A 19,940-nucleotide genomic window follows, 5' to 3' on the forward strand; every position below is an offset into this window, starting at 1 on the left:
CCAACCTCTGGCTGACTTGGCCAGAGCTGAGTTTCCAGATGAGATGCAGGCAGGGACCAAGACTGGGCAGGTGGGACCAGCCACCCCAGGGAGAGGTCCGGGCCGGGACTGCCCTCTCTAAGGGGATGAGGCTCATGCTTCCACACTGGTCCATGGACAGACCTCCTGGGGAAGCAGCAGGTAGCTCAGCAGCTGTGCCCTGGAACAGCAGCCTCTGAAATCTCCGAGTGGCTCTGACCAGCCCTGCAGCTGGGCCTCGCTGGATTGCAACCTGTTCTGAGTCTCTGGGGAACCCTGGCCACAGGCAGCGATTCTGGTCTGGGGACAAGAGGACAAGACGACAACCCCCAGTGAGCTGCTCCTGAGCCATCATCCCTGCCGGTCACCCCGCTCTGCTGAGCGCTGGCCGAGGCTCCAGACTTCTGCCCTGCTGCTGTGTTACTCGTGCACTCAGCACACGGTGACCAGTTGTAGTTCCGTGCCAGGCTGTGTGCCAGCCCAGGCCCGTGTTCATCGAGTCCTCATAACACTTGCTGCTGCCCCCCACCCCCCTGCCGTCTGGACAGAGGGCAGCAGGGACGGAGCAGAGGCCAGAGGTCAGGAGGGACAGCCCGAGGCAGCGTGGCAAGGGTGGGAGGGCGGCCCAGAAGCAAAAGTCAGGTGGCCACCTGCTGCCAGGGCGGGCACCCAGACATCGGGGATGTGGCGAGCAGAGCCCGGGAAGCAGGAGAGATGGGGAGACCTCGAGTCTGGGAGAAACGGAATGAGACCTCGGAGGCCTTGAATACCATGCCCGGGAGTTTGGACTCCATCACTGATGACTTGTGGGAAAAGAGGGACTTGAGGAAGCAGAGTCCTGGAGAAAGTTCCGGGTGGCAGGGGCGTGGGGGGTGCAGTGGAGGAGTGAGACGGTCCAGCTGGAGGTGCTGTGCCTGTGTGGACTGTCATCACAGAAACAGAAGAGCAGGGAGGGGTGGAGGGCAGTTACCGAGAAGGGAAGGCAGGCTGGTGTCTGGACGGCTGTGTAAGGAAGGAGTGCGGGGGGACACCAGCCCCTGTGTGGAGCCTGGCCCTGGGGAGGCACTCACTAGATACTGGTCTATAGAATGAATGGATGGATTAATTAAAGAGGGCTTCCCTGGTGGCGCAGTGGTTAGGAATCCGCCTGCCAATGCAGGCGACGTGAGTTCGAGCCCTGGGCCGGGAAGATCCCACATGCCGCGGAGCAACTGAGCCCGTGCGCCACAACCACTGAGCCCGCGATCTAGAGCCTGTGCTCAGCAACAAGAGAAGCCACCCCAATGAGAAGCCCGCATGCAGCAACAAAGACCCAACGCAACCAAAAAAAAAAAAAAAAATCAATCAAATAAATTTATTTTAAAAATATAATAATAATTAAAGAACACGTGAGGCTTTACACCTGTGGGATGGGCAGTTTCCTGTATATCTGCAGGGCCTGAGCTGGTTTGAGTGGGAAGGGCTATGGGATGAATGACCCTGAGCCCCCAGCAGAATGGCACAGCTGTGGCAGCACATCCCTAAGTACGCCCCCAGCCCAAGTCCTGCTGTGGTCCCGTGGGCCCTGTGCGTACGTTAGCCAGGGCACCTTTCCTAGGACCCACAGGGCTACTGCCAGCTCTCCAATCAGTGCTGTGAGGGCACCGAGGGCCACCCTGCCCCCAGAGAACAGTGATCAGAAAAGGCCCTCTGAGCTCACACATTCATCAGGAGGGAGAATGGGAAAGGAGTCCTGTGTTAAGTGAGGAAGTGCTTTCAGGAGGATGCGAATGAAGTTCCCCTGGATCATGGTTAGTTCAGGAATGTCTTGTCATCTTTGAGTTCTCCCTATTTTAAGAGGGACTGGATAGCATGGAAATCATATTGTAATACAATTAGTGAAACGGTACCCGGTCTTCTTTACTGGTCTATAACCTTCCTTTCTTTAAAACCTGGCTGAAAACCCACCCCCACCCAGGCCTTCCGTGATTAGCCCCCTTCTTCCCACGTGATTCACTCGTGGGCACCCAGCAAGCACTCTGCCTGTGCGGAGCTGGCCCTGGGGAGGCAGGAGGAAGAGCCTGAAACGAAACGCACGTCTTCCCCCTTCTCCTTATCTGTAATGAGCTTGTTGTATAATTGGCGGAACTGGGAAAATCTCACAGAAGCCGTGCCTAGCAGTGCAGCCAGCGCAGGCCTAGGGGCAGAGACAGCGGTCAGGGACTGAGCCTGCACTGAGCCTGCGGGAGGACAGGCAGAGAGCACGGGTGACACACACAGCGGGTGTCTACTAAGGACTCCTTGGATTCAACTGAAGATTCACTGAAGGGTCAAAAGAGGTAAACAGCAGTTTGTGCTGGGATGGGGGCGGACAGGACCAGGCCCCACCCAGCAGGCTTCCACTGACAGGCTCTTTTCGCTGAAAGCCTGTGGCCTATTTCCTGAATCCTTAAGCTTTATAGGTGCCCCCAAAGGAACAAATTAACCAGAGCACAGAGAGCAAGTTAACACCAAGACTGATTTTTATTCCAAGAAGCTGCTCTCTTCCTGGGACTCATCCGTTGAAAGCAGGAGACGCAGAGGGGTGGGATTGGGGCTGTGTAGAGGAGAGTGAGGGGGAGACCCTGTGGGGAAAAAGAGGCAGCAGTGGTGGGTTGAGGGAGCCCTGGGGGAGAGAAGGAAGACCGGGGGCTCCCCCTGAGGGCCTTCGATCCAGTGATGCACCGCCCTGGTGGGAGAGAGCGGTGCGCTCCGGGAGAGGTGGCCCGGGACAGGGCACGTGGAGCTGGGGCGTCTCCCCAGGACGAATGCATTTCCTTCCCTTGCAGTACTTCGGTGGTGCATGTGCCTGGCGTGAATGATATCCAGTCCTCCTCCTCGACGAGCCAGAACATGTCCCAAATCTCCCGGCAGCTAAACCAGAGCCAGGTGGCGTGGACGGGTAGTCGGCCGCCCTTTCCCGGACAGGTATGGGTGTCGGTGAGGGAGGGCACTGCCCCCAGGGGCCCAGAGGGTGCAGAGCACCTGGGCTGTGCTTGCTTTGCATCCCAGCTCCGAGACGGGGCAGCACACCTGAGCTGCAGCTGACCACCCCAGACGCAGCCGGGCTCCCGGGAGCGCTGGCCACCCTAAGGGTACTTTGAGAACTGGGTTCCCAGCAATGGGAGCGAGTCTGGTTTCAGCCGCCTTTTCTCCCGGCAGGCAGGCCCGGCGAAGTCCTGGGGAACCTGGGGGAGGGGCGGGCGCACAGAGGCCCTCCATCAGGAGCGAGCCCCTCACCACTCTGGACCTGCATTTCCCCGGCCCAGGAGTGTGCGAGAACATCAGCGCTGGGACACACGCGGCTCCCTGTAGCCCCTGTGAGGACGGCTGTCCTCTGGACTGAGGGAGTCCTTGCCAAGGTCCCATAAGCAGAAGGCAGAGGCCCTAGATCACTGTAGCCCTGGGGATGAATTTCAGCCAGACCTGCCCCAGAGATCCAGGGCCGAGTGCTGTGGTTCTTGGGCCGGCACACAGCGGCCTGATCCCAGGCCCTGTGCCCAGCAGGCCCCGGAGGGCCTTCAGAGCCGCTACCGGCCCAGGGCGGGAGTGCCCCTGCGGTGGCAGTGACCAGCCCAGGCCGTGGGCCAGGGAGACCTGCTACTGACGCTGTCCATCTCTGTGCCTCATCCCGATTGCAGCCAATGCCCTCTCAGTCCAGCAAGACTCAGTCTTCTCCCTTTGGGATTGGAACGAGCCACACCTACCCGGCCGACCCCTCCTCCTACAGCCCTCTGTCCAGTCCAGCCACCTCCTCGCCCAGCGGGAACGCCTACTCCAGTCTTGCCAACAGGACTCCAGGGTTCGGTAGGTGGGGAAGGAGGGAAAGAATACCTGGGAGCGTCAGCAAAGATGCTTTCTGAACATTCTGAGTTTGGGGGTCTGAGCCCCAAGCTCCCAGAATCCTGGTACCAGGTCTGGAGATTTCCAAGCGCCTCTTCTCTCTGACTATCTGGAGGCCAGTCGTGTCCCTAAGAGACTGGCTGCCTAGACCTGGGCTTTGTGGATTGACTTGTATCATTTTCAAGGCTCTGGGACTCTACTCCCTTGCGCTGATGTCATCTGAATGCTGTTTTAACCCTTTATGGCCCTTGCGAGAACTTTTAGGTCACCCAAGTCAAAAACCCTGTAGTCCTATTTCAAAAAACTAGAGAAGTATAGGTTATAGGGGTGACCAGTTGTGTAAATAAATTGTGTAAATAATAAACATTGTAAAGTTCACTTTTTAATATTAAAAGAGGGATCCTATGCACGTAAGAACATCGTGCCTAGCTTTGTTTGCACAACCTCAGGCCATAAAGGGTTAAGTAACCACTCCCTGCGGTGCACTTCCCAGGAGCCCTTACCGCTGCCCACCCTGCAGGTATTTAATGGACCCCCTCAGCATGTCTGCCAGGGTCAGGGTTCCGTGTCACATGGCAGGGGCTCAGAAGGGACCGTGGGGCTGGCAAGAAGCCTGAGCTGGTGCCCATCTTCCCGCAGTGCTGTCCCCGGGGAGGGAGCGTGAAGCAGAGCCCAAACATCTGAATTTCCATTTGAGTTGCAAGCTTCCCCTTAAGCCGCGTCAGCCTTAGGAAGGAGCTGTGCCTTGTTCCTAGCCCATACCTGGAGTTGGCAGCTGCTCTCACGCCCTCTCCTTCCCCACCACTAACAGCAGCACTTCTGGCCCCCTCTGCCCGTGGTCTCGAGGTCTCGGGGCCCAGCATTTCCGGACTCCTTATCTGTCGCTCCCTCTTGGACTCAGCCGTTCCCCTCAGCGTGAATCCCATTTCCTTGTAGCAGGTTCTCACATTCAGCCTTTAAATATTCTTGCCAGATTATTTGGTGAGTTTAGAAGCACAAGCACCCTATTTCAGGAAGGAGAAGCCCTGAGGCAATTGCTTTCAACGTAGACCCACCCTGAGGTTGGAAGTCTCTGGTCCCCAGGAGCACTCCCAGCTCCCTGCAGCCTCTGCATCCGGCTCCCTCACCTGGATATGGAGAGACCTCCCACCCTCCCCCACCCCCAGTCTCCTGAAGGCAGGCCTTGGCACGCTTGGCATGCAGGCACCTAGTCCTTCCTGGAAGCACAGGACCCACCTGGCACTGACCTACTCACCAGGCCCTCCTGAGTGCCAGGCCCTCCTGAGTGCCAGGCCCTCCTGAGTGCCAGGCCCTGGGCTGAGCCCTGGAAGCAGAGGGAAGGAGACTCGGTTCCGACCAGCAGTGCAGACACGGAGGCAGGGGCGACCGATGGAAACAGGGAGACGGCAGGCCAGTGCTGGAGGTGCAGCGGCCAAGGTCTACTGAAGGCAGGAGGGTCAGGAGAGGCTCAGAGGAGACCTGGCACTCACCCCGTAAGGCCTAGAAGCACCTCAGTGTGTCTCTAGCAAGAAAGGAGGGGAAGCCACCCGCTGCCCCAATGACTAGGGCCTTTAGCTCTGTGAATCTGTCTGGTCTCCACTTAGCAAATGCTAGGCCCTGAAGTGCAAATGGAGATGGAACACAGAAAGGACAAAGCGTGGGGCTGAGGCCACCGTACAACCTGAAGACCAAGAACAGGATCACACAGACGGTGTCCAGGCTCAGCAACCATTTTTACAGCTGCCGTCCAGCTATCTCACACTCGGATGATAACAATAATAATTATGACAGTAGCTAACTCTTACCAGATGCTTACTACGTGCCCAGCACTTTCCACATTTGAGTTCACTTAAAGCTCATGGTAGCCCTATGAGGGAGAAACTATGATTATTCCCATTGCACAGATAAGTAAACCGAGGCACAATGAGGTCAGATAACTTACCCACGGCCTCACGGCTGGTCAGTGGTAGCATCATGCCTGTGGAGCCAGGTAGTGCCACCTGAGTCTGTGCTCCCCTCACTACCCTATCCTGGCCGCTCTCTCTAATCCATCGTTCAGGGTATCTTAGAATTAGGCGGGAATTGGATGCGTCCTGATTGATACTAATGAGAAAGGGGCTGGAACCCTTTCAATGAGTGCATGGAAGAGACTGTAAAATAGAGAAAATAAGGACTGAGAAGTTTCTTGGGGCCTTACCATCAATACCTCGTTTGTTAACCTCACACAAGCAGTTTGAGTGGGAAAGGACACAGTTGGCGTGTGTTTGGAAGCCAGCTCAGGTGGAGCGATGAGGTGGGGACAGGAAGCTGAGGAGGAGGGAGGCTCAAGCTGGGGGTGGGGAGGAGGACCTTCAGCGGGGTGGGCGCCAGAGTCATCTGTGAGGCAAGGCTCCTGGAGGACAGCTCCCAGTGCAGGCGGGGGAGGCCCAGGCAGAGGGGTCAGAGTTCACAGCAGGGTGGAGAGCCATGGTGTGGAGGTGGCCTGGAGAGTGCGCGGACCATGGGACCTGTGGAGTTTGGGTAAAACAAGCAGCTCCTGCTCCGGAGGGCTTCAAGGGCATGGAGTCCTGGCGGACGAGAGGGGGCCAGCTTCGGTTATGGTCAGAGAAGAGAGGGGGCATGATTAGGGAAAGGGTCTGAGGGGTGTGTTATTAACGACGATGGCTGCTCCAGAGCACGGAGGGAGGGGGTGCAGGGAAGAGCAGATGGGAGTGGGTCAGGGGAGGGAACAGAGCAATCTCGGCAAAAGGTCAGTTTCATTAATTATTAAATAAATATGAAACCATTAAAACAGCTGGTGGTGCTTACATTTGCAATGGACATACCCTGGCCCCGTAGGTGCAGATCTGAGCGGCTTCCCCGGGCCTCCGCGAGGGCGTGGGTGAGACAGCTGTACTTCGGGGCCTGTTGGTTGGGCCTGAGGGTTACAAGCAAGGCAGCCTGATGAAGACCACACCCCATGAAGCCTTACCTTGTTGAAGGTGTATCCACCACAGGACACACAACCTACTGGGGGTAAACAAACTTGCCAGAGGCTGTGGGCTGCAGCAGGTCTGCAGAAGCAGCCTGGCAGCTGGCAGAGACACTGGCTAGAGGGCGCAGGTGGACCAGAGCCAGGGGACCCCCTCCCTCCCCCCCCCCCCCCGTCACCAGGTGGCTGAGGTTTCATGGAGAGCGCCGGCAGGGTGGAACTGGCCTGCAGCCCTCTGGGTGATTGAGGATGCTTGCTGAAGAGTGAGTGCCCCTGGGCCTCCTGCATGCTGCTGGTAGACACACGCCGGGCAGAAAAGCCACCCAAACCAGAAGACAAGCCACTTCCTCTGCTGTGCCCAGCCTGTCTCTCCAGCTCCCTCTATTGACAAAGCCTAACATTGCACCAGCTAGCAAAGGAGAAATGTTTACAGGGTCCAGTTCCCATTTCACAGGGCAAAGCAGGGCAAAGAAGGGTGGATTTAGAGTTTGGAGGCATTCAGGTGATAACTGCCAAGGATTTATATGATGCGAATCCCGAATTGGTTAGTCCTCTGTTTCAACTACCCTCAGGCGTCTGCTTGTTGATATTACCATGTTTCTAGGAGAAATGCAGGGAGCCAGGCAGACAAGTTGCCCGATGAAGGTGGTTCAGAGGTGCTGTGGCAGGCCAGGCTTTCATCCCCTGACTTGGCTCGAGGGCTGCATATATGCCTTTTCAGGCCTGGGGCTAACTTACATTATTGTCTTATCACCGTGCTTCCTGATGTAGTAAGTTGGCAGACACAAGCGTGTCCATTGCTTCTCATTTGTTCCCCATATGCCTTTCAGTTTAGGAAGAGGTAGCTAAAGTATCTCATTCCCGCATAACACAAGTCACAGCTGGCCTAGCAGATTTACCTTGGAGAGGAAGATTGAAAGAATATGTCATTCCAGAAATGTCTGAAGATTCTTTCAGGGAGAAATAGGATGAATAATTAGAGATAGGGAAGAATGGATAAAGAAGATGTGGCGCATATATACGATGGAATATTACTCAGCCATAAAAAGAAATGAAACTGAGTTATTTGTAGTGAGGTGGATGGACCTGGAGTCTGTCATACAGAGTGAAGTAAGTCAGAAGGAGAAAAACAAATACCATATGCTAACACATATATATGGAATCTAAGAAAAAAGAAGTGACATGAAGAGACTAAGGGTAGGATGGGAATAAAACACAGACCTACTAGAGCATGAGCTTGAGGATATGGCAAAGGGGAAGGCTAAGCTGTGACGAAGTGAGAGAGTGGCAGGGACATATATGCACTACCAAATGTAAATTAGATAGCTAGTGGGAAGCTGCCGCATAGCACAGGGAGATCAAAACTGATTCACTTTGTTGTAAAGCAGCAACTAACACACCATTGTAAAGCAATTATACTCCAATAAAGATGTTAAAAAAAAAATAGAGCTAGGGAAGCAGGGTAGGATATGCTCTATGAGAGAGGGGGGAGTTCAATAACCCAAAATGTTTGCAGACACCCTGTCCCTCTTACTCCCCACCTCCTGCCCCCAAAACTCAGCCCTGGGAATTCTTCAAATTCTGTAACTTGAGGGAATTATAGACCATCCCACCCTTACTAGTTAGTGATGAAAAGTCAAGATCTTAACCAGAAATCGTGCGAAGCATGTGATCCTTGTTGTGAGGGGCAGCTCTTGGCTGAGAACCACAGGGAGGCCTTTACCTGGGAGGCACTCGTAAGAGGATAAGCTGCCCCTTTGGTGCTCTTTGCTGGCTTTATCCAGCAGGGCTTCTGAGCTGCAGCGCTGTGGACACTTGGCCCCAGATGATTCTTTGTTAGCTCACAGAGGGTGTTTGTTTAGCGGCATCCCTGGCCTCTGCTTATTAGTGCTCCTATGACAATGGGAAGTGTCTCTAGACATTGACAATTGTCCTTCCAGGGTGAGGGGGCAAAATCACCCCTGCTTGAGAGCCACTGAGCTCAACCCAACCACTTAGGACCTCTGAGCTGGACTTCAAGTGAACCTTGACTCTTAGGGCAATTTCCAAATCAGATGAATTTCACCGAAAGTGTTAGTTAGCAAAAGTGAAATTAGAACATTGAGTGCCAGTGAATTTTTCTTTTAAGGAAGTTGGCATCCCCTTCCCTCTACAACCTAGAAATCTACAAGCTCCTCAAGATTCTGACTTTTGGTTTAAAAGCCCACCCAGTTGGCCCAGATTGCAGCAGCCTAAAAATATATTCTGTTTGGACCCCTGGGCTGGCAAGTGGCCCAGGCATCCAGCCAGGACTGTAGCAGCCTAGGCCTTGCTCAGGAAGCCCGCAGAACACAAGAAACAGAGCATGGCTAGAACCTAGCTCATGGTTTGCAGCCATATACGTGGCTTTGGGGGCGATAAGGCGACGCAAGGGTGTTGGTTAACACTGGGGCTTTTTCCAGAAAGAAACTTGTGGGTACATCTTGAGGGCGGGCCGTGAACATGCCCTGTTCACCATCTGTCTGCAGGCAGGTCAGTCAGGGCCAGGGTTTAGGCTAAGACCCCACATGGCTCTGTCGTCCGGGAGAGGTCATGTCGTAGTTATTACTCATTAGTTAATCAGAGAGGTCACTAATGCAGCTCAGGAAAAATTTCAGTAGCAGAGGCTGAATGGAGGGCTTTCGCCTTTAACTGTCCCACCACGTGGCCGGGGAACTCATCCTGCAGATCGTCTTTGGATGTAACTTTCTCCAGGAAGATGCAGACTGAGTTAGGTCTCGCTCCTTTGTCCCTCCACACTGCCCTTATAAGCACTCTTAACAATTCCAATTGCCTAAGTACTCATCTTTCTTTCTCAATGGATTGGGCCACTGCAATCCATTGTATCCCCAACACACGGCTCAGTGTCAGGTACATAGTCAGGGTTCAGTATGAAAGCTGTATTTATCAAATGAATGCACGTGGGCTTCAGTGTCAGAAGGATTAGGTTCAAGCCCTGCCTCTGGCATTTATCAGCTAAATGAGTTGGGCATATTTCTTGACATCTTTGAGCCCCGGTTTCCTCGTCTGAAAAATGTGGAAGATGGACCCATCGCTTAGAGTCAGAGCGAAGAAGAAATGAAATGGAATAATGTCTAGAAAGTACCCAGCACGATGCCTAGCACATAGTCAGTACTCCAAAAATACTAAGTCCTTTCCCTCCTTCCTTAACTAGTCTATGCTGTTTCCAAAGCAATCCAGTTAATTGATTTTTTTCTGTTGCACACATTTAAGAAGAGCACTTCCCTCTGCAGAAGTTTAAGAATTTTTATTCTGAAATCTTGTCCCTGTAATTAATAGAATCACCCTCAGATACAAATGGAGAGCTAATCTTCCTCTAATCTTCACGCCCCCTCCACCCTACCCTGTCTCTGGCTGTCACGGAGGAAGACTGATGAGAGAATGTGTTTTTATTTATTATAAGTCAGCGATGTCCAGGAAGCCTCAAAGGGGAATAGAAGTAAAAGTGTACGGAATGTTCATGTTTCTGCCTTCTTCTCCCCTCTTTCCCTTCCTTTTTCCATTCCTTTATTCTTGCCTTCAGCAGATACTTATCAAGGCCTCCTTTATTCCAGGCAGTATACTCGGTAAGGCCTGGGACAGACGTAGATAAGATCTCTGGCCTTAAGTTACTCACGATCTGGGGATGAGTCCGTGTAGCGCTAGGGGCACCATCCCTAGAGGCAGTGCACGTGCTGCAGACGAGGGAAGAAGACAGAATGACTGAGGGAATCAGTCGTGCAGGTCACGTTCAGTCGGGACTTTGAGCATGAAGAGATTCCTGCAGGCACAGAGCAGGGGAAGGATGCCCACGACAGAGCGACCACGGGTGCAGCAGCACAGAGACGGAGTGGTGTGCAGTGTTTGGGGCGGGGGGTGAGTCTGCAGTGGCATGTGAGTAGGCTGAGAGGGGCTGGGGGCACAAAGAAGGGGGAGATGGGGTTTGAAAAACAGGAACCACATGCCGAAGACTCGAGTGCGCCCCCTCTGCGGAACGTGGACGGTGGGGGACTGTGGTTTTTTCTTTTGTTTTGTTTTGGCCGCGCCGCGTGGCTTGTGGGATCTTAGTTTCCCGACCAGGGATTGAACCCGGGGCCACGGCAGTGAAAGCACCAGGTCCTGACCACTGGGCCGCCAGGGAACTCCCATGGGGTGGGGGGGTGTGGCGAGGGGAGACTGTGTTAGTTTCTAAGCAGCGGATGCCGTTGTAGGAAGACCACCCCGGTAGCTGCGTGGGTCTGGGGGAGATTGGGTGCTGGCCTGGCTCGGAGCGGAGCACTGGTGGTGGCTGTGAGAATGGATGGAGCGAAGGAGACTGGGTGGAGGGGTGTTGGGGATTGGGGATGCAGCAGAACCCAGTGAGTGACTGGACGTGAGGGGTGGGTGAGAGCAAAGAGTTGACAGGCGTGGTGTCCCTGTCTGGGCTGTCTGAGGAGGTGGGACGATTGTTTTAGGCGTGAGGGGTCCAAGGTGTCTGTCATACTGTTTAGACACGTCTCCTAAGGTGGATAGGTGGACCCGAAGCTTAGGAGAGAAGCTGCGCTGTAAACACCACCAGAGATGTGAGATGTGAGTTTGCCACTCCCAGGTCCTCCTTTCACGCCCCTCAGCTCAGCCAAACATCAGTCCACAAGTCCTGGCACCTCTTTCTCCAGAAATACCTCAGATCCATCCACCTCTCTCCACCTCCCATCTGGTGCTACTGTCATCTCCTGCAAGGATTACTCCCGCAGCCTCATGCTACCTGGGCTTCTTCCCCCTCACCTTGTCCCCTCGTCCACTGACAGAGTGACCTTCCCACACGTGAAGGTCGGTGTGTGACGCACCCCAGCTTAAGAGCCTTTAGCAGTTCTCTGCTGCCCTCAAAATCCGTCACCCTCATGGTGTGGGACCTGACCTCTGGTGTGCCCTCCATCTGGCTCACACTTCTCTGGGCCCTTTGGCATCCAGAACCTCCTGTGGGTCCCTGGGTGGAAAGGACCCTCTTCACTGCCGGGTCTTGTACAGACTGATCCTTGTGTCTGGAATGCTTTTTAACCCCACCTCCAAGCCTTACGCCTGGTTAACTACTAACTGTTCCCCTTCTGCTCTCAAGTGAAGTCTCTGAAAAGCATTTTCTACTTGCCATAACTAGGTTAGGTATCCCTCCTAAGAGATTTTTATTCCAGCTCTGCTCAACCTTCTTATAGCAGCTCTGCTACAACTGGATGGACATAGCTGCTTACTCCTCTCCCCCGACCATGCTGTAAGCTCCTAGGAACTGTCTTGTTTCCCAGTGTATGTACAATACTCGCCTGGAGGCTGGGTCAGAGCGGGAGCTCGGGAAATATCTGCCCAATGAATCAATGAATCAGTTAGTTCATGGGGATAGAAGAGGTGCCCCCATCTTGTCTGCTGATCAAAGGGAAGGCCTAACTCAGACCTCTGCATTCAGCCCATGTTAAGGGGCAGAGACATATGTAAGAGCCAGGGGGCACCTGGCAAGGAGTGGCGTAGGAGGTGGTGGAACCAAACTCAGGTGTAGTCGGAGAAGTCAACCAAACAATTCCAAGAAGGTGGTGGTCATAAGTGTCGATACCCAAGAGAGCTTAACGAGGAGAATTGAATTTGAATTTCTGTTGGGTTGGGCTCGGCTATACAGACTTCGCTGCAGAGTGATTGCAGAGTGTGGAGGAGGGAGGGAAAGGTGAGAAGACGCTGTGTGTATGGACAGCAAAGGGAAGGAGAGGTAGACATGGAGCTTGAGGAGCCTGTATTCGTCTGCTAGGGCCGCCATCACAAAATACCGCAGGCTGGGGGGCTTAAACAGCAGAAACTTACTTCCTCACCGTTCTGGAGGCTGGAGGTGTGAGGTCAAGGTGTCGGCAGGGTGGGTTTCTTCTGAGGCCTCTCTCTTTGTCTTGTAGACGGCCACCTTCTCCCTGGGTCTTCACATGGTCTTCCCTCTGTGCCCGTGTCCGGATTTCTTCTTCTTATAAGAACACCGGTCATATTGGATCAGGGTCCACCCGAATGAGCTCATCTCACCTTAGTTGTCTCTTTTTTTAAATTATTTATTTATTTTCCCACGTCGAGTCTTAGTTGCGGCACGCGGGACCTTAGTTCCGGCACGCGGGCTTCTCTCTAGCTGTGGCGCACGGGCTCAGTAGTTGCATTGTGGCACGCGGGCTCTCTAGTTGTGGCACGCGGGCTTAGTCACCCCGTGGCATGTGGGATCTTAGTTCCCCAACTAGGGATCGAACCCACGTTCCCTGCATTGGAAGGTGGATTCTTAACCACCGGACCACCAGGGAAGTCCCCTTAACTGCCTCTTTAAAGGCCCCTTCTCTGAATACAGTCACAGTCTGAGACACTGATGGCTGGACCTTCCGCATATGAATTTGGGAGACACACTTCGGGCCGCGTCGGAAGGAAGAGTGGAGAGAATTAATTCGTGATACGGGCATGACTCCAGCAGGGGACCACTGTGGCAGGAAGGTCGTGGAGGAAGCCGGAGGACTCCTGAGAGGCAGGCTTCTCCGAACATGTGAGGACAGGCCCCATGCTCTGCCCCAGCCTTGCTTTCAGCAGAGCTGGCTGGGTCCATCCAGCCTCCCTCGGAGCAACAGGTGGCCCAGCTTGTGCTTAGCCTCCTGGGCCTCCAGGATGGGGGCCGAGTGTCTGTCCAGTGGGGCTTCCCTCACTGCGCCAGCTGGGGCTGCTGTGCGTTTAATCTTGCCATACCAGGCCTGTTCTAGATCGTCCCATTCCAAAACTGGGCCAGGGGACGTGATGCCATGAAAGAGTTCCTCCCGGCCCAGGGAGTCTCATGAGAGAGTCTTAGGTAAAGGCATTTCAGCAAAGCCAGACGCATTTTTTTCCAACAACAGAATCCTGCATACACGATAGATTTAAATCCCTCTTGTGCTGAAAAAGGGAATGGTACCCTTCCCTGATTTTCCAAACCCCTTTACCGCCTGTGATCGTGCAAAGCTTGAAAGGCACCAGTGGTGAAGCATTCAAGGGAGTGTATGTCTTACTAAAGCCGTTTATGTCTCAGGCAGTAGGTGAGATGTGTGTGTGAGAGAGGGAGGGCTTGATTCTTCCCCCTGCACTGTCTAGCCTTCCCCCAGATTAACCCAGTGTTCACTCCTCAGGTGGTGAGTAGGGTTGCCTGTGATCGGTAGGATTGTTGGAAGGACAAGTGGAGCCACGATGGGGACCTGTCCTGCCACCCAGAGCTTGACAGGGAGCCCATTGCCTCCAAAACGTTATTGAATGGTTTGGAGCAAGAAAAAGTTCCTGTGGTTTTTTTTTTCATACACCTTAGGATAAACTACCCCCCTCGGGTTGAATCTTTAAATGTTTTAGACAAAATTCTGCTCATTTTTCTTAGCTTCTGTTTTTCCGTTGGGTATTTTTTGTAAAGTGTAGACAGAAGCAAGGTTGCTCTCACTTACAAATTATAATTTGCTGATACCCACAAAGAGACCTGTCTTCTTGTCTGAGCTGCACCCAAATGCCTTTCCTCCCAAACCAGCGGTGCTGAGAGACCCTCAGCTAAAGAGATGGGCAGAAAGGGCCATGGCTCTTGGCCCCCGTGGAAGGACCTTGTGGAACGCCACACGTGGCTTCAGCCTAGTTGCCCAAAAGGCAGCGAGGCTGCCGGAGGTCAGGGCTTGCCGAGTGAGGCTCTTCCTCTGTCAGGGCCAGGTTCCTTTAAAGAGCAGCCTGTGAGCCGAGGGGCATCCAGAGCGGCAGGGGCCGCCTCTCCCTTCTCGTGTGCATGCCAAGGAGAGGGCTGCTCTCAGCCACAGACAGGCCCCACGGAAGCAAGCCTCCAGCAGGGATCACAAAGGGCCGAGGGCTCTGAGGCTTCCGGCCCGGGTCACCTGGCAGGTGCACGCAGGGAGGGCCACCCTGTCCGGCCGGTCCCTGCACAGCTCGCCAGAGAGCCCCCTTTCCTGTTTCACCCAGCCAGCTCTCGGGTGCACCGCCAGCTCCTTATCTGTCAGCCAGCGTGAGAGAGAGGGGGACTCCCAGCGAACGCAGTCAGCCAGCTCTGGATGGAACGCGCCTTTCAGAAACGTGGGACCCTCTGGGCTGCAGTGGTTCTTGGGTCTCCCAGGGCCACGGGGTGGCTTTTAAAGGAAGTGTCCTGTGCGTCGGATCTTTCAGCTGAAAGTGGACAAGGTAGCGGGCAGTTCCAGGGGCGGCCCTCCGAAGTCTGGGCGCAGTGGCAAGGCCAGCACCACGGACAGCAGAGCGGTGAGCAGCTCCCCCACCAGCAGCCGGGGCAGGCGGACGTGTTCCAGGTAAATCGGCGAGCACGGCCCTCCGTAGGTAGCGGCGGCCCCCTCGGCTTCCTCCCCCGGGTCTCTGCCTCCCTGCCACAGCACGACCGCCTGCCGACGGAGACTGTGAGTGCCGGCCCCCCCCAGGGAGGGTAGCAGCCCCGGCTTGAGGGGGTCCGGGAGCAGGAGGCTCGGCTCTTGTCGCGAGTTCCGCGCAGGTATTGCTGGTTGAGGCTGCCTGGGCGCCTTTTGCCGCTCTGAGTTTTTTGAGCCACTCCTGGCCCATCCCTCGCGCCTGGGGCAGCCCTGACCTAAGCGTGCGGCGGCAGCGGCGGGCACCGCCGGCAGCCCCGCGGCGCAGGGCGCAGCCCCTTCGGGGTGTTCGGAGCGCCACTTTTCAGCCAGCAGAGCTCTCACTGGGGAAAGACTCCTGTCGGGGGCGTGAACCGGCTGATGCTCCGTGCACCCCACCAGGTCTTCATGAGGGAGGAACACCTCCCAACAAGAGCCCCAGGTGCCTCCTGGCATGTCCCAGAGCAAGGATGGGGGAGGAAGCACCTGGGGGTAGGGCTCTGAGACCCAGAGACGAAGATCCCCCTTCGCAAGGGAGAGCTTTCCGTTTACCCCACCCTCATCCCACGCGCCTTTCCCACCAGGTCGAGCGGCATCTTCAGAGACAAAGGTCTAGAACCCAGATGTCACTCCAGGTCCCCAAAGGGGCAGAATCCTTTTACATATGCAGAGAGGTACCCTGACCTATAGTGATGAGCCCCTCCTTCCTCCATCCGTAAGGCTCAGCCCTGGCCCATCCTTGTGCCTCACAACTGCCATGTAAGGCAGAATTCCCTAACCTGGTTCTTCGTGGTCACGATGCTAAAAAGAATTCTTGGTCAGGTAAGTTTGTGAAACATGATTAAACAGAGTTATTCGGTTTCTTGACTGCAGGACTTATCAGAGCCTTTATCATACTGACGAGGACTGAGGATTTTTAGGAGGCAGGCAAAGTATACCTTGTTTCCCAAACTCGTTTGTCCACAGAATTCTTTCCTCCCAGAGTATCTCATGGGCCAAGAATTGGGCACAACACACTTTGGGAAATTTGCCGTAAGGGATTGAAATATAGCTCCTCGGATTTTCTGGATGGGTAGTCTGAGGCCCAGAGAACTTGAAGGACTTGTTAAAGGTGAAGTCTGACCTTGCAGGGATTTGGCCTTGCCCTAGATACACACAGTGAAGACAGGCCACTCAGCTGTTCACGCACGTAGCCCTCCTTTTGCCCCTCCCCGCGTTGCAGTGCTGTTGCATTTTGATCATCGGTTGTGTGTACCTTGCTTGGCACCAAGCTGGGTTCTCCCCACCAGTGGGCCTCTTGTCCAACCTGTGTCCCGGCTCAGTTTTAAATAGAGAAAGGTTGTGTCCTGAAGTTGTGTTTGTGTGCTGGAATGACAGCTCCCAGGAGGGAACAGCTTCCCAGATTCTCAGACGTTTGACGACCGTCTCAGAGCATCCCTCAGGTGGCCGGTGGCGTGTTCCTGGGCCGCCCCCTTAGAGAGATGACCGTGAGGGTGGCTGGCAGGCTGGGCTCCTGGGACGTGCCGGTGCCCCGGAGGATGAGCCGACTCCCCTGCGCTTTCTTTTCTTCTCTCCTGCAGGACATGCTGCCCATGCCAGGAGATCCAACCCAGGGGACCGGCAACTATAACATCGAAGACTTTGCCGACCTGGGCATGTTCCCGCCGTTTTCTGAGTAGCTGCGGACAGAGCGAGGCTTCCACCGGCAGTGCCCCCCATGCTGTGACATCGACGCCCACGTGAACGGGGCCCCCCCCCCCGCGCCCTGCTTGCCCTGCCGCGGGACCCCCCAGCAGAAGACATCTCACCCCCCGTGTTCCCCTCACTGCCGTGGTGTTGCTCAGCTTCTAACCCACAGCTGCAGCTGCTTGGCCACCGACCAGGAGCCCGGTAGGCGTCGGGGGCTGGTTGTATTTATTGTATTTTACCTGCCTGTGCTTGGGAGGCGAGCCCTTTGGGTTCTTAAAATCTGGTTGTGAATAATCTCATATTAGACAATTTTCATCTATAAAAAGTTCAGTTACAGCTCAGAGAGCCCAAGCCGCACCCTCAGGCCTGCCCAGGAAGCTGGAATCTGGTTTCTTCTGGCCTTTAACTGCTGTGTCCGGGTGGGGCTTAGGGGGTGTTGGGAAAGAGGTGAACAGGATGCACAGGCTTTGTTCTCGAGCTGGAGAGGAGGAGCCTGGGGACGCCGGGTGGGGGGGACGCCAGCTCCTCCGGGCCCTGTCTCAGCCACGTCCGTCTGTGCGTCCGTCGTGCCGTGAGACGTGTGTACTTGGTGCAGTGTGATGTGAATCCTTGTCCTGATGGATGTGTTGTGCCCCGTGTCTGTCGTGTGCGGCCACGGTGAGGGTCTAGAATCCAGGGTGTGTGGCGAGAGTGACATCCCGGATGTGCAGCCCCGTCCAAGCTGAGCAGGACCCCCTGTGGCCGGAGGAAGCAGGGCCCAGGGCCTGGGCGCCGGGCGGACAGGCTGAACTGAGCAGACGGGCACTTGACAGCGTCACCAAGAGTCCTGGCCGGGAGCTGCTCGCTTTGATGGGTCAGTTCTCTGGTCCAAGCGCCCCGCATGCAGATTCAGAGTCCACGAGAGTGCCCACCCTTTCCTCTCTGTGTCTGAAGCAGCCTCTCCTGGTTCCGCCAGGGTTTCTCATCCTTGCCCTGTCGGTGAGAGCCGGGCTTTGTCCCCGCCCGATGGCTGCAGGGGGCACCCCTTGAGCTCACAGAGAGCCTGGCCTCCATGGGGGTGTGAGGGGGAGGGCAGGGCACCCAGGCCTCCCGGTCCTTCTGTGCCACAGGGCGCTTTCCTGGGACCGACCTCTGGAGATGACTGAGGGGTGAACCCAGTGCGTGGAGGTAGGAGCTCTGAGACGTTCCCCACCAGGCCGCCCGAGCCTCCTCTCTTCAGCCAGCTGGGAACAGCGGCATCTCGGGGGGGCGGAGGCGGGGGGCAGGGTGGGGAGGCGGAGGCGGGGGGCGGGGTGGGGATGGCGGGACTCCGGCTCCGGTTTGGGTTCTGGTTCCGATTCTGCCGCATACTCGCCAGGGCCTTGAATTCCTCAGGTGGTCTCAAGACAGAGTAAGGGCTGACTTCTAGAAGCTTCTACCTGGCTGACCTCTGAGCCCCCCCGTCCCTGGCTTGTTGTGTTTCCCTCAGATTTGAGGAGATCAGTTGAAGGATCCATCCCTCCATTTTTACTTACCGCTGCCCCTCGCATGCCCTTGACGCTAAGGAAAGAAACTCTCGTGTTCTCTTCCTTTCCTGATGGTCACCCTCCTGTCCCGCATCAGCGTCCCATCAGCTCACCGACTCCTAAAGGGGAGAAACGCTCCCGGTGCGTGGCTGCCTCGGGGCAGGTGGAGGAGCCCATCCACGGAGAAAGCCTTCCCTTGCGGCCGACCCCTGTCAGGCACCTGGTTGGGAAACAAGCCGTGTATCCCTCCTTCCGTAATTCTGATGGGCCAGGCAGAATGGAGTTGCTTCTAGGCTGCCTGAGCGGGGAGTGAGCCTGGCCTGCAGGAAGGAGCCAGGGGAGAGTGTTTGCTCTCATCCTCTGAAAGTTCTGCATTAAAGCCCCAGCCCTGGCTGGCATCCAGAGGGGGTGCACGCCCAGTCTTGCCTGGAGAGCTCCAGCTGTTAATAGTCCACCATTGTTCAGGAGAATACCTCTGTCCGGTAGCTTTGTGTGACCCTAATTCCTAGGCTCTAAATTAACACTGACTCTACAGCTTCTAGAGTGGCTCTTAATCCTTTTGTCTATAGTGGTGATTGGACGTGGGGTTTAGACGCACATGATATCCTTTTACCCTTAGGAGCCTTTTGGCTTCTGGGAAAATGGCAAGTGGCTCAAACTCCACACACCCTGTCAGTACCAGACCCAGAAGGGGCTCCCGGGCGTGCCCTGCCCCTGGGGCCACCTCGGCCCACCCCTACCCCCAGCCCTGAGCTTGCCCCAGGCGGTGGGCTTAATTATTTCCCAGAAAGGCACAAGAATAGCTTTTGGATCAAAGAATGGTTTCTCAAGTGAAATGAAAATGGACTTTTTGTGGCGTTTAGTCTCTGGGTTTGGAAGTTTGACCGGGGCGGGGGGGGGGGGGTGGGGGGGTGGTGGGGGGGGAGGATGGGGGTATGTTTGTCTTTCCTTCTGGTTTCAGAGGGTACTTGGGGATTTTCTGAGGGGCACACACTGGGCGGCACGCCGACTAGGCCCAGCCCACCTGGGCTGTGCTGGGTGCCGAGGAGATGCAAAAGGACAGAGGAGGACAGCCTCGCCCCCAGGGACCTTTCATCTACTTCACCCACTTAACACAGCGTCTAGGGTGAGGACCACTCAGTTCTTGGTCCTAGCAGGCGAGGATTCATGGGCGACTGAAAGCCAGACATAAATATGGGGGAGCATCGTGACTAAATAGGCCCAACATCCCCCTTGCGGCTTTGTCCCCAGAGCCCGTGAGGGGAGTCTGACTGCAGTCGGACCCGCGGCTCGGCTCGAGTTCTCCATTTTCTCTATTCCCATTCCACTCTTTGCTTGTGATTCTTAGAAGCCACCATGTGGCCACTTAAGGAACAGAGAAGACTGAGAGGATCCCACATCCGAGGGATTCTCCCCCCAAGGAATTTTAAGACAAACTGGAGAGAGAATTAAAGCCCTAGAGGGTCTAATTACCCCAGTTTGCAGAAGAACCTCCCTCGCCAGTCCCGCCCAGCCAGGAGGCCAGGATGCCCA

At 55.4% G+C, this 19,940-nt stretch overlaps 1 protein-coding gene across 2 annotated transcripts in view; it reads left to right on the forward strand.

Annotated features, from left to right (window-relative positions):
• Positions 1 to 17,355, forward strand: part of ARNT2 (aryl hydrocarbon receptor nuclear translocator 2) — a 195,438-nt gene extending 178,083 nt beyond the window's left edge. The window contains exons 16-19 of one of the 2 annotated variants that reach the window (XM_024129735.3): positions 2,826 to 2,964; positions 3,678 to 3,843; positions 15,026 to 15,162; positions 16,794 to 17,355. In XM_024129735.3, the coding sequence (XP_023985503.2) occupies positions 2,826 to 2,964; positions 3,678 to 3,843; positions 15,026 to 15,162; positions 16,794 to 16,892 (541 nt within the window). In that variant the 3' untranslated portion in view covers positions 16,893 to 17,355. Of the gene's footprint in view, positions 1 to 2,825; positions 2,965 to 3,677; positions 3,844 to 15,025; positions 15,163 to 16,793 lie in introns of those variants that run through there. The other variant, XM_055087888.1, reaches the window with a different exon arrangement.
• Positions 17,356 to 19,940: the final 2,585 nt, after the last annotated feature.

This window comes from Physeter macrocephalus, chromosome 11 (assembly GCF_002837175.3).
Source record: "Physeter macrocephalus isolate SW-GA chromosome 11, ASM283717v5, whole genome shotgun sequence".
NCBI lineage: Eukaryota > Metazoa > Chordata > Mammalia > Artiodactyla > Physeteridae > Physeter > Physeter macrocephalus.